This window comes from Melitaea cinxia, chromosome 5 (genome assembly GCF_905220565.1).
Source record: "Melitaea cinxia chromosome 5, ilMelCinx1.1, whole genome shotgun sequence".
Classification (NCBI taxonomy): Eukaryota; Metazoa; Arthropoda; class Insecta; order Lepidoptera; family Nymphalidae; genus Melitaea; species Melitaea cinxia.
In genome coordinates this window covers 8,384,334-8,405,283 of record NC_059398.1, presented here as the reverse complement: position 1 = coordinate 8,405,283, position 20,950 = coordinate 8,384,334, and the positions used below count along the sequence as shown (strand labels likewise).

At 34.5% G+C, this 20,950-nt stretch overlaps 2 protein-coding genes across 3 annotated transcripts; both read left to right on the top strand.

Annotated features, from left to right (window-relative positions):
* Window positions 1-5,273, top strand: LOC123653507. Its single transcript, XM_045589498.1, has 6 exons — window positions 1-466; window positions 880-1,063; window positions 2,192-3,064; window positions 3,402-3,648; window positions 3,742-3,930; window positions 4,042-5,273. Exons 1-6 carry the CDS (start codon window positions 345-347, stop codon window positions 5,121-5,123), a joined length of 2,697 nt encoding a protein of 898 aa, XP_045445454.1. The 5' UTR covers window positions 1-344; the 3' UTR covers window positions 5,124-5,273.
* A 3,355-nt stretch (window positions 5,274-8,628) lies between these two features.
* Window positions 8,629-20,897, top strand: LOC123653514 (mitochondrial Rho GTPase). Of its 2 annotated transcripts, XM_045589504.1 has the most exons (12): window positions 8,629-8,992; window positions 9,074-9,282; window positions 9,362-9,514; window positions 9,587-9,718; window positions 12,256-12,452; window positions 12,565-12,754; window positions 12,865-13,000; window positions 13,076-13,206; window positions 13,296-13,523; window positions 13,659-13,852; window positions 20,277-20,315; window positions 20,590-20,897. In XM_045589504.1, the coding sequence occupies exons 1-12, from the start codon at window positions 8,800-8,802 to the stop codon at window positions 20,714-20,716; spliced, it is 1,929 nt and encodes a 642-aa protein (XP_045445460.1). In that variant the 5' UTR covers window positions 8,629-8,799; the 3' UTR covers window positions 20,717-20,897. The 2 variants fall into 2 exon arrangements, with proteins under 2 accessions (XP_045445460.1, XP_045445461.1); XM_045589505.1 differs by lacking the exon at window positions 20,277-20,315.
* Window positions 20,898-20,950: the final 53 nt, after the last annotated feature.

Here is a 20,950-nt window from a genome sequence, read left to right as displayed (position 1 = left end):
CAACGACATACCTTCAAGGGCTATTTCAAGTGAGGCTAGAGTAAAAAAAAATCGGGACCTAATGCGAGAAATTAAAAATTCACTGATGACGGCAACACAGAGCATCAAAATGGCGGATTTGTTTATCCAGCGTCCATCGTTGTGTAATGTGTTGTTTTGTTTATTGCTTTGGTTTATTGTCATAAAAGGTTATAAGAATTGAATTTTTATTTTATTATATTAATTTTATTTTTGTTTCGACTCGGTGGGATTGAAATATTTTGAGATAGTGACTCTTGTGTGTGGTTTGAGTTATCTTTACGATTTTTATGAACCTATTTCGAAAAAGTGACTAAGACGTGACTATGTCTTCGGTAAATAACGCGGAAAATCAACGCCGATGTTATAAGTGCGGACGTTCACCGGCTGAGGACTCGCTGACTAAATTGTTTCGCTTTCCTAAACCCGGTATAACGAACACATTACGGTATGTATTTATAAAATTTATGATAAATTATCTAATTATATATAGAACATTGTATGAGTTGTACCAGGACTTCGAACAAGTGATATCTAGTCTAGACTCTAGAACTAGATGTATGTGTTACAACAACAAAGCTACTAAACTACAGCTATGAAGCCTTCCACCCAATCTTCCAATTTAATTTTTGTGAGTAGCACTACAGCCCCAAACAACAAAATGAAATCAGCCATTTGTCATAACATTTTGTTCTGTAAAGTCCAATGCACACCGGGGATGGCAGCGTTGATGCAATTTTATCTTTATGTATCACTACTCTCATAAGTAGAGCAGTGTTTTATTATATTAGGTTGATTCTACTTCACAATCAACTATCCCAGTCAGTTTGTTATTTTGATATAGTTATAATTTTATTTCAGCTGTGAATTATGGGCAAAGTACTGCTTTCCTGATAAAGAGCACTGGTCTCCAGAATTTCAGCAAAAACTTCATACACGACATTTAATGCTCTGTAATAGACATTTTTCAAGGACATCATTTAGTGATTACCCTGAAACTTCAAAGAAGCTTCACAGATTTGCTGTTCCAGATGACATCAAAGAGGTATATAATTAATCTATACTAATATTATAAAGCTGAAGAGTTTGTTTGTTTGTTTGTTTGCTTGTTTGAACGCGCTAATCTCAGGATCTACTGTCCTATTTGAAAAATTCTTTCAGTGTTAGATAGCCTATTTATCGAGGAAGGCTATAGGCTATATATAATCACGCTAGGACCATTAGAAGCGTAGCACCAATGAAGAATGTTTCAAAATCGGTTTTTTTATCCTTTTGAGAGCTTCCGCTGCGTAAAAGGTTAGTTTCGCACAAATCATAAGTATATATGACAGATTTGATCCTATTCCACAGGGACGAAGTCGCGCGCAGAAGCTAGTGTTATTATAATATTTAACATAAACAATATAAAGTCATTTGAAATTTCACATAGTAGGTTTGTTTGTAGTAGTTTCATGTCAAAATGTTTGGAGTATGGAAAGCAATAGACTTTCTGTCTGTTGGTTCAGAACTTAAGCTAGTTTAAGGGATATCCTACTAAATTTTTAAATAAATAATGCTGCCGTCGCGTTGGCGCAGCGGTCACAGCACTGGATTGTGATTGGCTATTGCGCGGGAGGTTGCGGGTTCGATCCCACACACGACAACATTTGTATTGGCCATACAGATGTTTGCCGTGGTCTGGGTTTTCTGGTGCCTCGGAGAGCACGTTAAGCCGTCGGTCCCGGTTGTTATCATGTACACCTGATAGCAATCGTTACTCATAGTATAGTAGGGAATATATCCGCCAACCTGCATTGGAGCAGCATGGTGGATTAAGCTCCAATCCTTATCCTACATGGGGAAGAGGCCTATGCCCAACAGTGGGATATTACAGTCTGAATCGTGAATCATACTAATTTTACAAATGCAAAAGTTTATGACAATGTTTGAAAACTTGTTACTCAATAATGCTAAAATGGATTTATGAATTTTTCTGTGATTAGCCAGCCAGTGAAGACCACAGCTAAATAATACTGTTTTAAAGCAGTATTGTGTTCCTGTTGGTGAGTAAGGTGACCCGATGTTAGATTATTTTGTTATTACAACTATTGTTGCAGTGGTAGTAGTAAGTAAGTAAGTAAGTTTATATGATTATTATTACTATTATTACAACATTTATTTATTTAAATTTCAGACTGAACCTCAACCAGGTCCATCACATTGTCATCTGAAAGTATTGAATGACATTACCAACTGCTATTCTGAACCAAAACCAGTACCCACCATGAAAAAACCTAGACTTAAACCTCAACCTGGGACTTCGCATGTGTCATATGCTTCATGTGCAGAAAATAATGTTTTGAGTAAAATCAACCATCTATCTCAGACACCAACACGGCAACCTAAAACCCCAAAAGAACAATATCTGTTGACAAAATGCAGGAAACATTTAAAACATATTTGGCAACTGCGAAATAGAATAAAAACATTGAAAAATAAAGACATGTTAAAAGTATTACATAAAAACAAGTCTATTGATATGTTGATGAAAAATATTACTCCTACATTTGCCTTGTTGCTGCAAGCACAGATCAAAAACGTAAAAAAAAAAACTAAAGGAAGGAGATGGACTACTGAAGAAAAAGTAACAGCTCTCAGATTATATAAAAGATCACCAACGTGTTATAGACTGTTGAGAAGGTTATTTTGTCTACCATCTGAATCTACTCTAAAATTTCTTTTGAGCAAATTCTCCCTTAAAGTTGGAGTTAACGAATGTATTTTTTCTGTTTTAAAAAGAACAGCAGAACTTCAAACTGCATCAGACAATGAATACATTATCATGTTTGATGAAATGTCAATAAAAAAAAATATCATGTACAACCGAAAGACAGATATAATAGAAGGTTTTCAAGACCATGGACTTCAAGGCAGATCACCACAAATAGCATCACACGCTCTTGTATTTATGTTAGCTGGCATTAGAAAGAGGATTAAGCAGCCTGTGGCTTATTACTTATCAAGCGAGTATGTTACAGCAGACCGATTAGCAGTCTTGATAAAAGAGGTATGTTATTACACAACAATTACAAGTTCTGAGTTGTACAAATACAACTCAGAACTATATTCCAGTGTTATCTTTCTGAAGTAGCAGATGCACAGCACATGGGTGACATATTTAGCAAAACTAATTTGAAACATAGATGTTAAATAATAATTTTAGATACTGTGAAAACTTAATTTATGCCGGTCTGGGCTGGATGGGAGTGGCAGGGGATTGGCCGTCTTGGCGTTTATTGAAGGAGGCCTATGTACAACAGTAAACGGAATAAGGCTAATGATGATGACTGCGTAAACTGCAGGTTATGTATTGTATTAATTGCCAGTTGTTTTTTTTTTTGCAGATAATACGTGAATGTCGTGCGGCAGGTCTTAACATACCGGTGATGGTTTGCGATATGGATGGGGTAAATCGACGAGCTTTGTCCATCTTGGGTGCCACTACCGAAAAACCCTCAATTAATATAGATAATATAGAGATTATCAGTATGTATGACCCACCGCATCTTCTAAAGTGTTTCAGAAATTTATTTCTGAAATATGATATCCAGTGCACTACACAAATAACATCTAGCAACAAAAGTGGAATAGGTAAGAATTAAAAATAGTATAAGAAGTGAGAATATTTATCATTATATATCTTATCTATTTAGAAGATATATTACATGAAATTCTTTATTTTAGGAGTTGCAAAATGGAGCCACATAAAAACTTTTTATGAACTGGACAACCAGAACCCCAATTTTGTTTTTGCTCCTGCCTTAAAATTAGAACACCTCAATCCGAACAGCAGGCAAAAAATGAAGGTTAAGCTGGCAGCACAAACGTTGAGTCATACAGTTGCTGCTGGGATGATGGCAAAAATTTCAGAAGGTATTGTTATGATAATATTATTTCAATCTATTATCACAACCTTGTTTTTTTATTATTCATCAAGCAATAAAGACATCTAAGACTCTAAATACATTTTCACTATATTTTCAGGAGTATTGACTTCTGAAGCAGCTGTAACTGCAGGTGTCATATCAAACATGGATCAACTTTTTGATTCTGTCAACAGCGACTCTAAAGATTTGCGCCGCGGGAAAATACATGCTACAAATTTGAAACAAACCACACCACATCTCACGTTATTTAAGAAAATGAAAATATTTTTTAATACTTCAAAATTTGTAGGCAGCACACGTACACCACCTTCAAAAGAAGGATGGGTGTGGACTCTGAATGCAATTGAACTATTATGGAATAAACTCCGTAATAAGCATTCAAATATTCAAAGTCTTGCCACCCGCAGGCTACAGCAGGACCCACTAGAAAATCTGTTTGGTTGCATTCGGAGTAATTGTGGTGCAAACTACAATCCTACCGCTGGTCAATTTATTGCAGCACTAAAAACATCAATATTAAGCAACCTAGCTCACCTAAGCACTGGGAATTGCGAGAGCGATTACTGCGAAGCCATAATTGATAATTATAAAGACGTATTGACCAGATCCACAAACTTATGCACAAATTATACAACTTCCACTCAACAGAGTTTTTCATATTCCTCAAATTTGTCTGAGGAACTTGAAAGTATATGTAATGCTGAAACATCAAGTGGTGAAGCTCAGGCATGTGCATATGTTTGTGGATTTTTAATTAAAAGACTTGATTGTAGTTGCTCTAGCTGTAATAACATTTTATTTTCCAAGGAAAAGTGTTTAGTAGAACATTTATTCCTACAATTTAAAGAATACAATTCCGAAAAGCAGAGCTTAAAATATCCTCATTTAAATATTATAAATTATGTGGAATCCTGTGCTTTGGTGATAAACAGAATGCTTAAAGATATAGGACACGAAAAGCATGTGCTTAAAAAAGTAGTAGATAAGGTTCAAGAATCGGTCGATCACGATTTTTTAAAGGCTTGTCCAGTACATTGGGAAAAAAATCGCAGTTATTTTATAGAAAATATTTCATATATTTGCATAAAGAGGTACTGTACATTAAAAAATCGTGAGTTCTCAGAGGAAGCTTCAAAGGCTTCGTTAAAAAGAAAAATTGACATTTTAAAACATAAATAAAAAACCGTTTGGAATGAAGTTCCTTTTGCTGAATACCTACAAGTTAAAAGTCGTTTTACGAACATGGATAAATGCACTTAATTTTATATCGGACTATGTAACTAATTTGGTTATACATACTTAAATTACTGAAATAAAAAAGTACCATAATTCCTGAGTTTTTTTCTAATATTTAGTAAAGTAGGAAATTAATGAATACCGATTTTTTTCTGGTTGTACAACAGAAATCAAGTTATGTCAATTTAGCATAATATGTTACATAGGTCATTAATTTTTAAATTTTAATATTGTTTTGTAATGCTAATTTGAGATAAGCAATTCTATTGTACACTTGAAAGAAAAAAATAGTTTTGATTATGCATTTCAAAGTTCCCGCCACATTATGCATTTCAAAGTTCCCGCCCTATTCACGTCCTTCACGCAGTTGTTCTGGGCTACCACTAGATGGCGCGCAGCAATACTGTCTTAACCTTTTATTTAGGAAGTCGTTATTCTTCTCCTAGAGTATTTAATGTTCTGTGGTGTCATGTGTTACAAAAGTTAAGCACACAGAGCCACAGAATCCGTATTTTATTATTATACTTTTTGCACAGAATACTACCGGAGCACAGAGCATACGATAATACTTACCGAAACACAAGGAGGCAAATAAACCGATTTTTTAAATCGATACGTTGTACGAAATCGATTCAGTAAATCAATGTTTCACCCAAGAAGCTTTTAGTGTTTTGTATATAATTCCGTTTTTTTGGAAGTTTTATTTGGTAAACAAACCCCTGTCAATCGTAATTCACGTTTTTTCCGCATTTATCACTCACTTTCACAACACATTAGCTTACGGACACATGTAAAACTCCATTTACTATTTATTTCACTAAAAACAAATATCCATTTATCATTTTAAGCACATAAAAATTATTATAATACTATTTCGAGCGTACAGATAATTAATATTTTCGAAAATGACATTTTAATATCTTTTTTTTATGACGCAAATAGGGATGTGGTAATAATATTTTTAAAGGTGAATGAGTATAAGAGAATGAACGACATGAGCGATAAAATGGACCATATTTTTTACTTATATTTAAAATTTTCACGAATCAAAATTTGTTAGTAAGTTATAAATTAATGTCACCGTAAAGCGATTTGTTATTATGTTTTAGATATTTTTTTTTATTTATTTATGTTGAGTGTAAAATATGCTGACAAAATATTATAAATGTCAATATTTTATGGTAGTATTTATTGTAAAGGCTTTATTTTATATTATGAATACTTCTGAATATCAATTTCACTCTGAACATTTTTAACGCTATCCCATATAATATAAAAGTATAGCACGTAGCATTGCCATAAAAGTTTATTGTAGTTCACAGGAAAATTTTGTGGGACTTTAGTATGAGACTTAGGATTACCCAAAGACAGTTACGTGAGCAACAGTGCTATCAATCCTTTTGTTTATATGTTATAGAGAGTGTGCCGCCGGCGCAAGGCTTTATATTTATAGTGAATACAAATAATGTGACAATAATACTAATAGGGTCAACTTTTTTTCTTAGACACAGGCGGCCCTATTTTGTTGTAAATTTTATTTTTGACGTCTTTTTTACCGACCATTTTACATAAACGAAATATAAATTTGTTGCCTTTTATGCTTGATGCTCGATTAATATATTTTTTTCGTAATTCTGTACCTCTACTAATTCTTAGAAAAAATATTCAATATATTATTAGGTTTTAAAACAATTTTAGCAATATGTTAGCGTTAAATATTTGAACATAAAATGAATTTTACTTTCGTCTATGTTTTATTAATATTGTTCATTCATTTGCTCTTTATGTCACTTTACTATACTTACAATGTCTCGAGCAATCTCTCTTTAGAAGCAGAGATCAATACTCGCATCGGAAAAGCGGCGACTACGTTCGGGCGGCTCAGTACAAGAGTGTGGAAGAACAAATATCTTACCAACAGGACCAAGATGATAGTATTTCAGGGCTGTGTTTTGAGCACGCTCTTCTACGGAGCGGAAGCGTGGACGTCCTATGCGAAGCAAGATCGTCAGATTAACACTTTTTATATGCGCTGCCTACGGAACATCCTGGGTATAAGTTGGAGAGACAGAGCGACCAACGAGAGGGTTCTACAAATAGCGCGGATGCCCAGTCTAACTGCCATGCTAAAACCGCGTCGGCTGCGTTGGTTGGGGCATGTACACCGGATGGACCCCTCTCGACTTCCGCGGCAGATCATGCTTGGCGCAGTTGCGAATGCAAGGAGGGATATTGGGAGGCCTTTGCTCCGTTTTAAAGACTGCGCCAAGCGCGATATGGTCGCTTTTTAACATAAATCACAACAGCTGGGAAAAGTTAGCCGAGAACAGAGACCAATGGCGTAAGAGCGTGAAGGATGGTCAACAACATCATGATGAAGCCTGGTTTGGACTCTTATCGGACAGGAGAAACAAAAAACACCAGAACAGCGACATCAGTGACACTTGCACATCTTTTCCTTGTTCGGTCTGCGGTAGAGTCTGCCGCTCCCGTATCGGCTTGTATAGCCATCAGAAGAAATGCTCTTCAGACACCGTTTAAGTCGTCTGGAATAGACGTAAAGGCCCATGATTGATACTTACAATATTACTGTATTGTCTGTGGTCGGAAGTACGCCATATTTGTTTACTATTTAAGACTCTTCCAAAAAAATAGAATTATATATATATATATATATGTATATATATATATATATAAAGCATAAATTTGTCCAAATATTATCGTACCAGAAGTCGATACTAGTGTGGAATCGTCAATACAATTATCGATATTTTTGCTTACGGGCTTACTGGATATTTTTTTCTAAGTAAATCTGTATATTTTAATGCCTTCCTAAATATAGTAATTAACCTCTGTTTACTTTATCTTTATTATTACAAATTTATTTGATCCTAATATACCAAAACGACGCGTTGGAGCAATAGTCACAGCACTGGTTTGTGGCTCGGCTTTGGTAATAATTGCGACTTGAAAAAAAAACACATTTTGAAATAAAAAACAATTTGAAAATTATAAAACACTGGCTCAATTTGCTTTAAATTTGTTATGTTTTCCCCATTACAGTGCAGATTGTGAACGAGCATTCAGCGAAGTTTATTTAATCAAAACAAAACTTAGAAACAGTTTATCCGATGATACACGTAAGGGCAAATGATTAGCTAAGCAATTAGTTAAGAAGAAACGAAAATTTTACGAATTTTCGAAGTTTAACCCAACAAATTCTTTTATTAAAAAATATGACCACAGAAAATTTTGTATGACAAATAGTTTTATTACATTTATTTTCTAAAACTAAACAAATTTTGATAATTTATAATAAAAAATTAGTACTTAGTCTTAAAGGGCTGTACGATCTTTTTATTTCAAAATTTCCTTGGCATACGATTTTTTTTTTGTACTTGGCGTACCATCACACTTTTTGTGCACCTGGCAGCCCTGCCCTAAACTAAATAGACAAGTACCTATTTATTTTATTATCTATGTGATTGTAGAAGAAATCGGCATTGGGTCATAAAAATTATATTTTTGTGAAAAAGAACATAAATAAAACAAAATCAGTTATGGGAAATTTCTCCTAAAATGTTAACAATTATGTTTAATTAAACTAAATAATATCAAAATGGTGTATGAAACAATCCCTCGAACGGTACGGATAATCTTGCTTGGAGAACCAGGAGTTGGTAAAACATCATTATTACTTTCATTGGTTACTGAAGAATTTGCCGAACATGCACCTCCTAAAGCTGAAGAAATTACAATTCCTGCTGATGTTACCCCAGAACAAGTGCCAACTAATATCGTCGACGTGTGTCGTGAGTATATAAAAAGTAAAAAAAAAAAATCACTAATAAGTCGTGAGAAATTGAAAGTAAAAAAATTGTTTTTTTTTATAGTGGCTGAACAAACTATTGAGCAAGTTGCAGAAGAGATAGAAAAAGCGCATGTTGTTTGTATAGTTTTTTCTGTCGATAGACAAGAAACTCTAAATAAAGTGGCTTCATATTGGCTACCTTTTGTAAGGGACAACAGCCCAGATGATTACCGCAAGCCTGTTATTCTTGTTGGAAACAAAATAGATCTTATTGATTACTCCATTATTGATGTAAGTCTATTCAATTTTAGTGAATATTATAAATAGTATATAAATAAGTGATTAATTTTGAATGGTAATAACATTGTAGAACATTTGGGATATTGCTGAAGAATACCCTGAAGTAGACAGATGCATAGAATGTTCTGCGAAGACCTTAACAAATGTTTCGGAAATGTTTTATAATGCACAAAAAGCAGTATTACACCCTATTCATCCAATTTACTCTATTGAGGAACAAGAGGTATGATTCAGTCATTATTTAACAGAGATGATGACAACATGCAAGTTATATAATTAATTTCCTTACTTTTAGCTTACAGAGAGATGTAAAAAGGCTCTGACAAGAATATTTAAAATTTGTGATATTGATGGTGATGGTCTATTAGATGATTATGAAATAACAATATTTCAGAAGAAGTGTTTCGATACTCCTTTACAATTACAGGTAATAATAACAATAATTATATTTATTATTGTACAGCAGAGTATAAACGATCAAGTAATTATGCAATAACAGATGTTGAAAAGTGATCTTATTGGTAAAAGAGCAATTTCTTCCAGACAGCTAGAAGCAATTAGGAAGTGTACAAAATATTATAATATATATAAATATATCATAATTATATACTAATTATCATACACTATCTTGCCCTAAGTATTGACACAAAGAAAAAAACATTTTTTTTTATTGCATGTAACATTTATTACTATTACAGTGTGTTGGTATAATACATTAATATAAAATCATTAAAAATATATAAAGCTTATTCGAAGTGGTCTCCATTGGCTGCAAAAAAGTCCTTTAAATGTTGAGGCCAGTGATCAATAGAAGGACACACTCTTTCCATGGGAAAATACTTTACTGTCAATCGTATGGATTGTGTTAGGGACTCTTAATTATCATAGCATTTAGAGCAAGCCATACTCTCTAAAACTGACCATAAATCATAATCCAGCAGACTTAGATCGAGACTAGATAACGGCCAGTCTTCAGCTTTAATCTGACATCTGGAACGTTGGTTTCTAACCAAGATTGGGTCCACCCAACTCACTCAACGCTTGGTCCATCAAGCTTCATGATCCGGCGCCGAGTCCTGCTGCAAGGACCATTCTTGTTTATTGAACATGGTTTTGTTAAGGAGCTTAACTACCTTCTCAAGAATTGTATCTTTTTTAAAAAAGAATTGTATTACAAAAATATGGCTCAGTCACTGCTTCATAACTAACACCCTACCAAATAATCACTGAAATCAGATAATGTCCACATTGTATCATCATCATCATTTCAGCATATTGCAGTCCACTGCTGGTCATAGGCCTTCACAAGTATATGTATCTGTTGGATACCTTCATCCGTCAAATAGTCGCAATTGGTTATACAGGCCCTCATAATTTCCTTTCAGCCTATTGCAGTCCACTGCTGGACATAGGCCTCCAAAAAATTCACGCTAAAAATGGCGCGAACTCATGAGTGTTGTCCATAGTCACCACGCTGGGCAGGCGTGTTGGTTACCGCTGGGCTGGCGTCGTCGTACCGAAGACGCTGCTGTCTGTCTTCGGCCTGTGTATTTCAAAGCCAGCAGTTGGGTGGTTATCCCGCCATCGGTTGGCTTTATAAGTTCCATGGTGGTAGTTAGTGGTATTGCTTTAGTCCCCTCATACGACATCCATGCGATGAGAGGGGATGGTTATATTCTTTAATGCTGTAGCCACACAGCCACATTGTACTCTGTTGTCTAATTGGGAAGCTTCCATAGACCTTTGAGCATAAATACGGTCATTTTGTTTGTTAAAATATTGCTCAGTTATAAAAATGTTCTCATCTGTAAACAAATTTTTTCTGCGACCTCACTTTGCGTACCGCTTAAGTTGTTGTTTTGATTTTACCATCCTATTATTTTTTAAATTATCAGTTAAGAAATGACCAATGTGTCTCTTATAGGCTGCAAGTCTTTTAAAATATGCGACACGGTTCTAGGTGCTATCTTCATCTCCCGAGATATTCTTTTTGCTTTCAGGCAGAATTTTTTAAAATTCTTTCCCTTACTGCTTTGAACGCCTTTTTTGTATGAACACTATATAAACGGCTAGATCTTTTCACAAGAATAGGTTTCATTGTATCTATCAATAGCCCAGTACACAAACATTTGACTAATACCTCTTAAATAATAAATAAACAAACGCTTCTCATCAAAAGCGCACAGTAGGATTTTCTCTTGTGTCGGGGTTCCGGAAATACACACTACACAAACACAAACGCCCAGATCATCACAAACATTTATATGGCCAATACAAATGTCTGTCGTGAACGGGGATCGAACCCGCGACCGCCAGCGCAGTCAGTACTGTGACCGCTGCGCCAACGCGTCGTAAAAGTTTATTACCCCATTCCATTTTAATTTCACAAAATAATCTACAATGTATTGGCACGATGAAATGAGAAAACACAATTTATAATCATATGAAAATGACAGATTCCAAATTCAAATGTAATATTTTATTTCAATCTCAACCACAATGATCATTCTCCTTCGTGTATTTTCTATCCCACGTGACATTGGCAAAATCGACAGTGCCCCCTGGCATGACTGAAAGCCTTTAATCCCAAGAATAATAATAACATTTGTTTATTTTTAATTGTAACAGTATTTATGGCCAGACTGTACGAGTATATCTTATAAATCTGAAATTCTCGTATCACAATGTTAGTTACGATACTCCTCCGAAACGTCTGGACCGATTTTTAAGAAATTTTGTGTGCATTTCGGGTAGGTCTGAGAATCGGCCAACGTCTATTTTTCATACCTCTAAGTTATAAGGGGGGGTTACGAGGGTTAGTAACATATACGGCAAAACAACGTTTGCGGGGTCAGCTGGGATATATATAAAATACATACATACATACAGGTATACAGTGTATTTAGAAACAAAGTAAAATTCAATAATTGAATTTATTCTTCTTAATAATTATACATTTTGTAGGTTTTAGATGAAGTAAAATCAGTAATTGCACAAAATATTGCTGGAGGCATAGAAAATGAGTGTATTACAATGAAGGGATTTATATTCTTGCATTGTTTGTTTATACAAAGGGGAAGAAATGAGACAACCTGGACTGTTTTGCGCAAGTTTGGTTATGATGAGAGCTTAGAGCTTGTACACACTTACTTGTATCCTAAGTATGTTTACAGTTTTTGTTTTGACAAAGATTTTTAACAGTATTAAGTCGTTAAGTTTTTAATTCTTACTTAATTTACTAGTTTTAATGAATTTTTTGACTTTTCATGACAGTATTAAGGTTCCCGTGGGATGTACTTCAGAGCTGTCTTATAAGGGGCAGCAGTTTCTGACTCAGTTATTTGAGAAATATGATCGGGACAGAGATGGCATGCTCAATCCAACTGAACTTAAAAATGTATTTTCTTGTTGTCCTCGTATACCTTGGCACAACTTACGTTACACTGTCCCAACTAATGACAAGGTAATCGAATCTATACCTTTCGTCAATATTAATGTTTTACCTTTTAGAGACTATGTGGTTGCAATTTTTTTTCTTTTCAATTTAATTAAAAATTATGAGATTTTCTGCAGGGTTTTCTTACTCTACAAGGTTGGATGTGTCGATGGACTTTGATGACTTTACATGATTTACAAAATACTAGTGCATATTTAGCATATTTAGGCTACAATTTTCTTGAAAACGATACTCAGAAGTCAGCTATACATAGTAAGTTCAATATTTACATGACAAATTTTACAAAAAATATTAAGAATGTAAAAACAATATTAATTGCATTTCCAGTTACCAGAGATAAAAAAGTTGATATAGCTAAGAAACAGTCAAGTCGGAATGTATATCAATGCCACATTATTGGTCCTAGATCATGTGGCAAAACTTCTATATGTAGGAGTTTTTTAGGAATAGCACATAAAGTAAGAATTCCATTGATTATTTAACTCTGTAACTTATCGACACTTATTGTTTAGTTCACTTTTTAATTTTACTTATGTTTGTTTTACAGAAAATTAAACCAAATATGCATGACAGAGGTGATAATAATACAGAAAACAATTGTTGTATCAATACAGTGCTAGTCTATGGGCAGGAGAAGTATCTAGTTTTGAAGGAAATTCCCATAACACGAGTGTCTGACCCACTACAACCCCATGAAGTTAATTGTGACGTGGCCTGCCTTGTATATGACATTGCCGCTACTAGATCATTCGAATATATTGCTAGAATATATATAGTAAGTAAAAGAGAAATTTAATATAATTATGTAATAAATTCTTTTCATTTGGTTAAAATTTAAAGTGAAAATGTTTGAATTACTCTTTATGTTAATAGCCATTCTTTTTAACCAGGAGTGTATTTTGATTTTTAGAAATATTTCGCTGAAAGTCACATCCCTGTCTTGATTGTTGGCACCAAAAGTGAAAATATAATGATGAGACAGGAGTATATTCTACAACCAGACGTTTTTTGTAACAAATATCAACTACTGCCTCCGCAGTATTTTAATATCAAAGAAAACAAACACGATGTTTTTGTCAAGTTAGCAACTATGGCGGCATTTCCGTAAGTATTGTTTATATTAAATATACGCTTTTTTACGTGATTAAAATACTTATAAAAATCTATGAAAATTTATTACTGAATTGAATATGACAACTCAAGTTTTTATGTACAATTATAACTGATAATTAATATTTCATGTGTTTTCACACCTTATGAAGCAGTTTTATTACTTATATTAAACAGGTGACTAATTTTTGGGATATTTTAATTTTTTTTAACCCTAGAAAGATAACGTTATTTTTAGTACGGAATAATTGTGTTTGCTCGCAAACGAAAAAAAAACCGACTTCAATTACATCGAAGAGTAATACAACGTAGATCGACGAAAAAATAGTAATACTTTGTTCGTATTCCATATAACGCGACATTATAAAATTGTAGAATTATATAATGTTCTACTGTTATTTCTAACATTTTGTTAGCGATTGTAGGCAAAAATTTCATAAAAGACCCGTCGTCGATTCGCGCGAAGCGCTGACATCGCTTATTACGGCGGGTTTTTTAGTTGAAGCGGATTTATATTGAATTACGGTTTATGTCTTTTTTATTAAAAATATGTAATGTTCATGTTTTCACACAGCTCCGATGCATGACTGGAGTTTACCCCTTCAGATCAACTGTCTAAATAGGCACAAAAAGGCTTACTAGTCTAAGAAATATATTATTACTATATCAAATTGTAAATAAATGAATGCAATAACGCCATCTATCGGAACCTAATTGCGTTATTAGAAAACGTCTGAACGCCATCTCTAACAAGGTCATTCGTTCAGTAGATTTTACTGTTCAATTTTTTCATTCCGGGGCCTTAAATGAAAATCGATTCTTAAGGAGAAAACTCCAAAAACAGTCAAGTAAATACGCCATATCAGATATAGCTCAAAAAGTTCGAGTCAAATCTGAATTATATTTAAATGGGACTACATGACAAGCACCACCTATCGATTAAAAAAAGAATCATCGATATCGGTCCACCCAGTAAAATAGTAATGAGGTTAATATAACGTTGGTCGACGTAAAATAGCCAAGTAAATACCCAGTATTAGCGATAACTCAAAAATTAAAAGCTCAAATATATTTATAACGAATAAACTGCTACTCTCTACTCTAGTGGAATATTGTAATTTGATCGATAGTGAACGAAGTAATTTCATTACATTTTGATAGATGGCGTTGTGGCAAAGTATTGAACATGACCACAGTCGTCTTAACATCGTCATGTAAATACGTGTCATCAAAGATTACTCAAAAATTGCTCATTATATCTCAATCATATTTAAAACGGACGACATGACAAGTATTCGCTTTTGATTTATACAAAAAAGATGAAAATCAGTGCACCCAGTAAAAAGATATAACGTATAATACAACGTAGGGTGACGAAAAAACCGTCAAGTAAATACGCAATATTAGATATAACTCACAAATTACGAATCAAATCTCAATTAAATTTGAATGGGACCACGTGACGAAGCTTTTAATTTATATAAGAAACGTCAAAATCGGTGCACCCAGTAAAAAGTTATGAGGTATAATACAACGTAAGGTGACGAAAATAATGTCAAGTAAATACGCGTTATCAAAGATTAATCAAAAAGTAGTTATTAGATCTCAATAAAATTTATATGTGACCACATGATAAACATCAGCTTTCGATTAAAGTAAAAATTATCAAAATCGATACACCCAGTAAAAAGTTATTGCGGATTTTCAAGAGTTTCTCTCGATTTCTCTGGGATCCCATCATCAGATCCTGGTTTCCTTATCATGGTACCAAACTAGGGATATCCCCTTTCCAACAAAAAAAGAATTATCAAAATCGGTACACCCAGTAGAAAGTTATGTGGTATAATACAACGTAGGTCGACGAAAAAAGCGTCAAGTAAAAACGCATTATTAGATATAATTTGAAAAGTAGTTGTTAGATCTCAAATAAATTTAAATGGGACCAATCGGCACACACCACCTTTCGATTAAAACAAAATTTGTCGAAATCGGTCTACCTGGTCAAAAGTTCTGATGTAACATACATAAAAAAAAAAAAAAAAAAAAAAAAAAATACAGTCGAATTGAGAACCTCCTCCTTTTTTGGAAGTCGGTTAAAAAATAAACATGCGCTTGAGAAGCACACAACTTTTAATATCGATTTACTTACAAATTAAAATAAATAATATAATTTTTTAACTTCAATTCAATTTTACAATTATTAATTAATAAATAAAATACAAATACGTAATATTATTTTTTTATTGTTAGAAATTATGTTAGAATTTACAAAAAGTTTCTTTTTTTTAAATCTTCTATTTACAATCAGCCTGAACTTTTCTAGGACTTTTCGGAATCAGCATATCCAACGATGTGACATCCCTCATTAATTTAACTTCAAATGGAAGCTGGTCTTGATCTTTTAAGTCGAAATATACTATTATCAGTGTCCATTAGTGTTCTAGCCAGTAGGTTTTCGTGTCGGTCTAATTTATATTTGTACGCTTTACAGGAGATATCAATCTCCTCCTTGATTGTGGGTATTTCCAAGTATCTGTGTATTTCTGTGTTTTGGGTAAACCAGGGAGCATTACTTAAAGTTTTTAAGGCTTTATTTTGAAACTGTTGAAAAATCTCAATATTGGAGTTGCTGGCCGATCCCCATAGTTCAATTGCATACATCCATACTGGTTTTATAATACATTTATATATCAACAGTTTGTTTTCTAACCTGAGTGAGGACTGTCTTCCAATTAGCCAGTACAGGTTTTGTAGCTTAAGGTTTGCCTGATCTCTTTTGGCCTTTATGTGGTCCTTCCAGGTAAGCCTCCTGTCAAGGTGCATCCCTAGGTATTTGAATGTAGTATTCTGAGGTAGGACAGTTCCATCAAGTGTCACTGGTCGCTGGTCACCTCTTTTTAATGTAAAGGTAACATAGGTAGATTTTGCAGCACTTGTTTTAATTTTTAATTTCCTCAACCATGATCCAACCTTTTCTAGGTGCCTTTGGAGGTTTTCCGATGCTTTGCAGGGATGCCCCCATGGCATGGCAAGATAGTACTGCCGTGTCATCTGTGTAGGTAGCAGTTAAGAAGTTATTGGAAGTGGGTAAATTGGCAGTAAAAACTGTGTACAATACTGGATCGAGTACAGATCCCCGGGGAACCCCAGCTTTAATGTCACAAATAGGTGACATTGAACCTTCTGTTTTTACTTGGAACATGCGGTCCTGTAAGTAGGATCTTAAGAGCATATAAGCAGTGTTGGGGAAGCAAAGTTTTGCTTTACATTCGAGACCTTTATGCCACACACGGTCAAAAGCTTGTTTCACGTTGAGGAATACAGCAGAACAGTATTCTTTTCGTTCCAATGCTTGGCGGACCGTAGAAGCCACTCGGTGTATCTGTTCTATGGTCCCATGATGCGCGCGAAATCCAAACTGGTGTTCTGGTTTTATATTTTGCTCCTCGAGTATCGTGATATATATTGCGATGGAGCCGTCACAAGAGAAGTTTTTCAAAAAGTTTTGACATTATAGGGAGAAGACTAATTGGCCTGTATGAAGTCACCTCTGTGGAAGGCTTTCCAGGTTTGAGAATCATATTTATGATCGAAATCTTCCATAAGAGTGGGAAATACTGCAATCTTAAGATAGCATTAAACAAAATTGTCAGAAGAACAATTCCCTTCCTTGGCAATTGTTTTAATATTTCCGCCGTTATAAGATCAAACCCTGGTGCTTTTTTATTCTTTAGTTTTATTATAGCCTTTACTACTTCTGCTTTTGTTGTCAATTTCAGGGGTAAGAACATTTGTTGGTAGCTTTTTAATATATCATCGATCTCTCTTTCAGAATCCATGTTGTCGAGTTTGTTCGTCTTAAATGATTCTTTCAAAGAGTACGGGAATAACTCAGCATTCTCTAAAGATTTCCTTGCCAAGCTACCGTTAGCTTGTCTCAGTGGAGGCACATGATCCTTGGGTCTTTTCATAGATTTGGTCATTGTCCAGAGTTAATAATCTTCCGCTTTGCTCGTAGATAAGTTTCTAAGCTTGTATTGTAAGGTCTTGTTTTCATTTTCTTTTAGCATCTTTTTTAATTTCTTCTGTGCTTTATTGAGTGCCCTTTGTGAGTGATTGTTTGATAATAATTTGCTCAAGCAAATTTGCTGGCTGAGGTTGTACATCCTCTGTGTTTATTTCGTTCAAGTGTCCTGTAACACTACTATATTTGCGTGTATGATGAGGGTTCTTATGTTCCATGTAATCATTTTAGGGTTGTTTAGGATATTTTTTTGTTTTAAGTGGCGGAAATTCTTGAATTCTTGGCGTGAAAGGTTGTTTGGGTGTTTTATCTGATCTCAAAGCCGATACTGTTTTATTGTTTACTACTTGAACCATTTTTCGTGCTCTTATCTCTTTATAAACTTGGCAACCTTTATAATTAGCCGGGTGGTCACCAAAACAGAGTGTACAGGTAGCTGGTGTGTTCCTGTCTTTTTTGGGACATTCTGTAGTTTTATGACCTTCAGCGCACTTGACACAACGGTAAGGACGCATGCAGTTGTTTTTTGTGTGCCCATATTGCTGATATCTAGTACTCTGAGAAATTTAATTAGTGTTTTGGGATCTTCAAATTTAACTTTTGTGTGATAGATGTATTCGATATTCTTCACTTCCCTGTTATTTAAGCTAGGCTCCAGGTTTACAAAGAACATGTTTAAGGGTTTCTTATTTCTCCTAGATATTGCACAAACCACTTCACCTCTAACTTTATTGCCGGTTTTTTCTATTTCTTCTACTATTGCTGGTTTAGGGGTAGTGTGGTGCAGGTTTTTAATAACAATTCTATACCACTTAGTAAGTTAGTAAAAGTGGGTCCAATAAGGCCATTTTTTCGAATATGTCCTATAAAATTTTTGTATGTTTCACTTGACTGTGTTGAAATTCGAAGTTGATCTCTGTTGATAATTTTATAGGGATAACTGCCACTAGGAACACCCTTATTTATTAGTCCCGTTAGTTGTGACAGCTCTTCTATTCCATATAAAATAATAGAAGGAGGTTTACCGTCTTTTTTAGGGTAAGCAGTCTGAGTTCGATTTTTTGTATCCTCAACTGGGTCCTTAGTTATATCTATGGGCAAACCACTAAACCTGTTTGAGGTATTAGCTTCCGTCTGCGATGAGCTGATATGTCTTTTTGGGCTAGGTGGACTATTTGCTACCCTTCTCTTTTTTACGATGCGTTGGGATGGTAATTTTTTTGCCACGTGGGATGACAATCTGTGTTCTCATCATCCAAGAATTTCTCCTCAGATATAGAGGATTGGTTTCGCTTGTCGCGCAAATCACTTCCTAACGATGATGATCTTCGCCTCTGGGTGAATAGACCTGGATGAAACGGCTGCTGCACTAGTTTTTTTTATTATTGCTTCCAGTAGCATTCACCATCACGGAAGCCTGGTCGCTCGCTCCTGATCGGTATTCGGTAGCTAATTTCACACTTGCAGGCTCGGGTACCTGCAAGCGTCGGGGGTTAGCCGGATCGCATAACATAACAACATCACATTCATTTGTAATTTCCATGTAAAAAAAAGAGAAAAATGGGAAATACTAACGATGCTTTCCCAAGGCACCGCAGTCACACTTTAAAAGGGGATTTAATCTCTTAAGGTATGTGATAACCTAAAATTCAGGTTAGACAACCGCCGCCTCGGTATACTCGACGTTGTTACTCGTTTTGATTAATAATTAAGTTAATTTACAAAAAGTAACAAAAATTAGAGGTATTTATAGTAGAAACCTATTGTGTAGTTGTACCTGTTGCGCTGACGGTTGCAGGTTCGATCCCCGCATATGACTAACATTTGTATTGGCCATACAGGTGTTTGCCGTAGTCTGGGTATTTGTGCAGTCCTAGTGGGTCTCCCCACCGTGCCTCGGTGAGCACGTTAAGCCGTCGGTCCCGGTTGTTATCATGTACACCTGATAGCGATCGTTACTCATAGTAGGGAATATATTCGCCAACCCGCATTGGAGCAGCGTGGTGGATTAAGCTCTGATCCTTCTCCTACATGGGGAAAGAGGCCTATGCCCAGTAGTGGGATATTACAGGCTAAAGCGTAGTAGGAACCACATTTTAGAAATTTCTCTTAAAAATAAGTGCCATTTGTAGCATTTTCTATTACTAAATAATAAATTATGATTTAATTAGTGTCTAATTATTATAATTACTGGAAAAATCAATAATTACATACAGTTGCTGCAAACACATATCTTTTTTGCTTGCGCAACAGAGGCGCACGTTATCTTTCTAGGATTAAATATGTGGTCATTTCGGATTGCCAGTATATAACGTTTCATTATAGATACTAAGTTGATTAAGATATAATTTCGATTACAATTTTAAAAAGTTATTTTAATTATATCTTGGTCAGTCAATTTCAAGCTGCTTGGATTTTGTTCAGCAAACACAGGTCAGTATAATATACAACAGTAAAATACTTGTTAATTAGTGTTTAGTTTCGTTATAATGTTGCAGCGTTTATATTTGCAAAGTGAATAATATATATACATACATCATTCGGCAAAACATAAAAATTGTTTTTTTTTTTTTAGTTTCCACTATGGGTTTATCGTTTTTTTTTTAAACTGTTTATTTTTTATGCACCCATATATTTAAATAAATTGATTACGCTCAATTAAAAATTTCGAAAAGAAATTGCAACATTAAATTGTGCTACTTTGCAGGCATCTTAAGCATTTTGCAAGTTTGGCGGGAGAGAATTCATCGTGGTGGAAAGCCGGTATTGGCGTTGCCGCAGCTACAATTATGGGCCTCATGCTACTCAAGATGTTGAGTTTTCAAAGTCGGTAGACATTGGCTTATGTATTGGATTTGTTAAACCTAGCCAGTAATTAGTATAGGCGAAAAAATATCTAAAAAATAGTTTTAATGAATTCAGAAACATCCAATACAAACCAAAGATATGTGTAATGCGTTGTGCGTACATTGATAATTTTAATTTCTGTTGTAAATAAAATATTTTAATTTAAAACATGTCTATTTTTATTTTGTAAAGGGTATTAGATGCCCTGCTGAAAGTTCCAA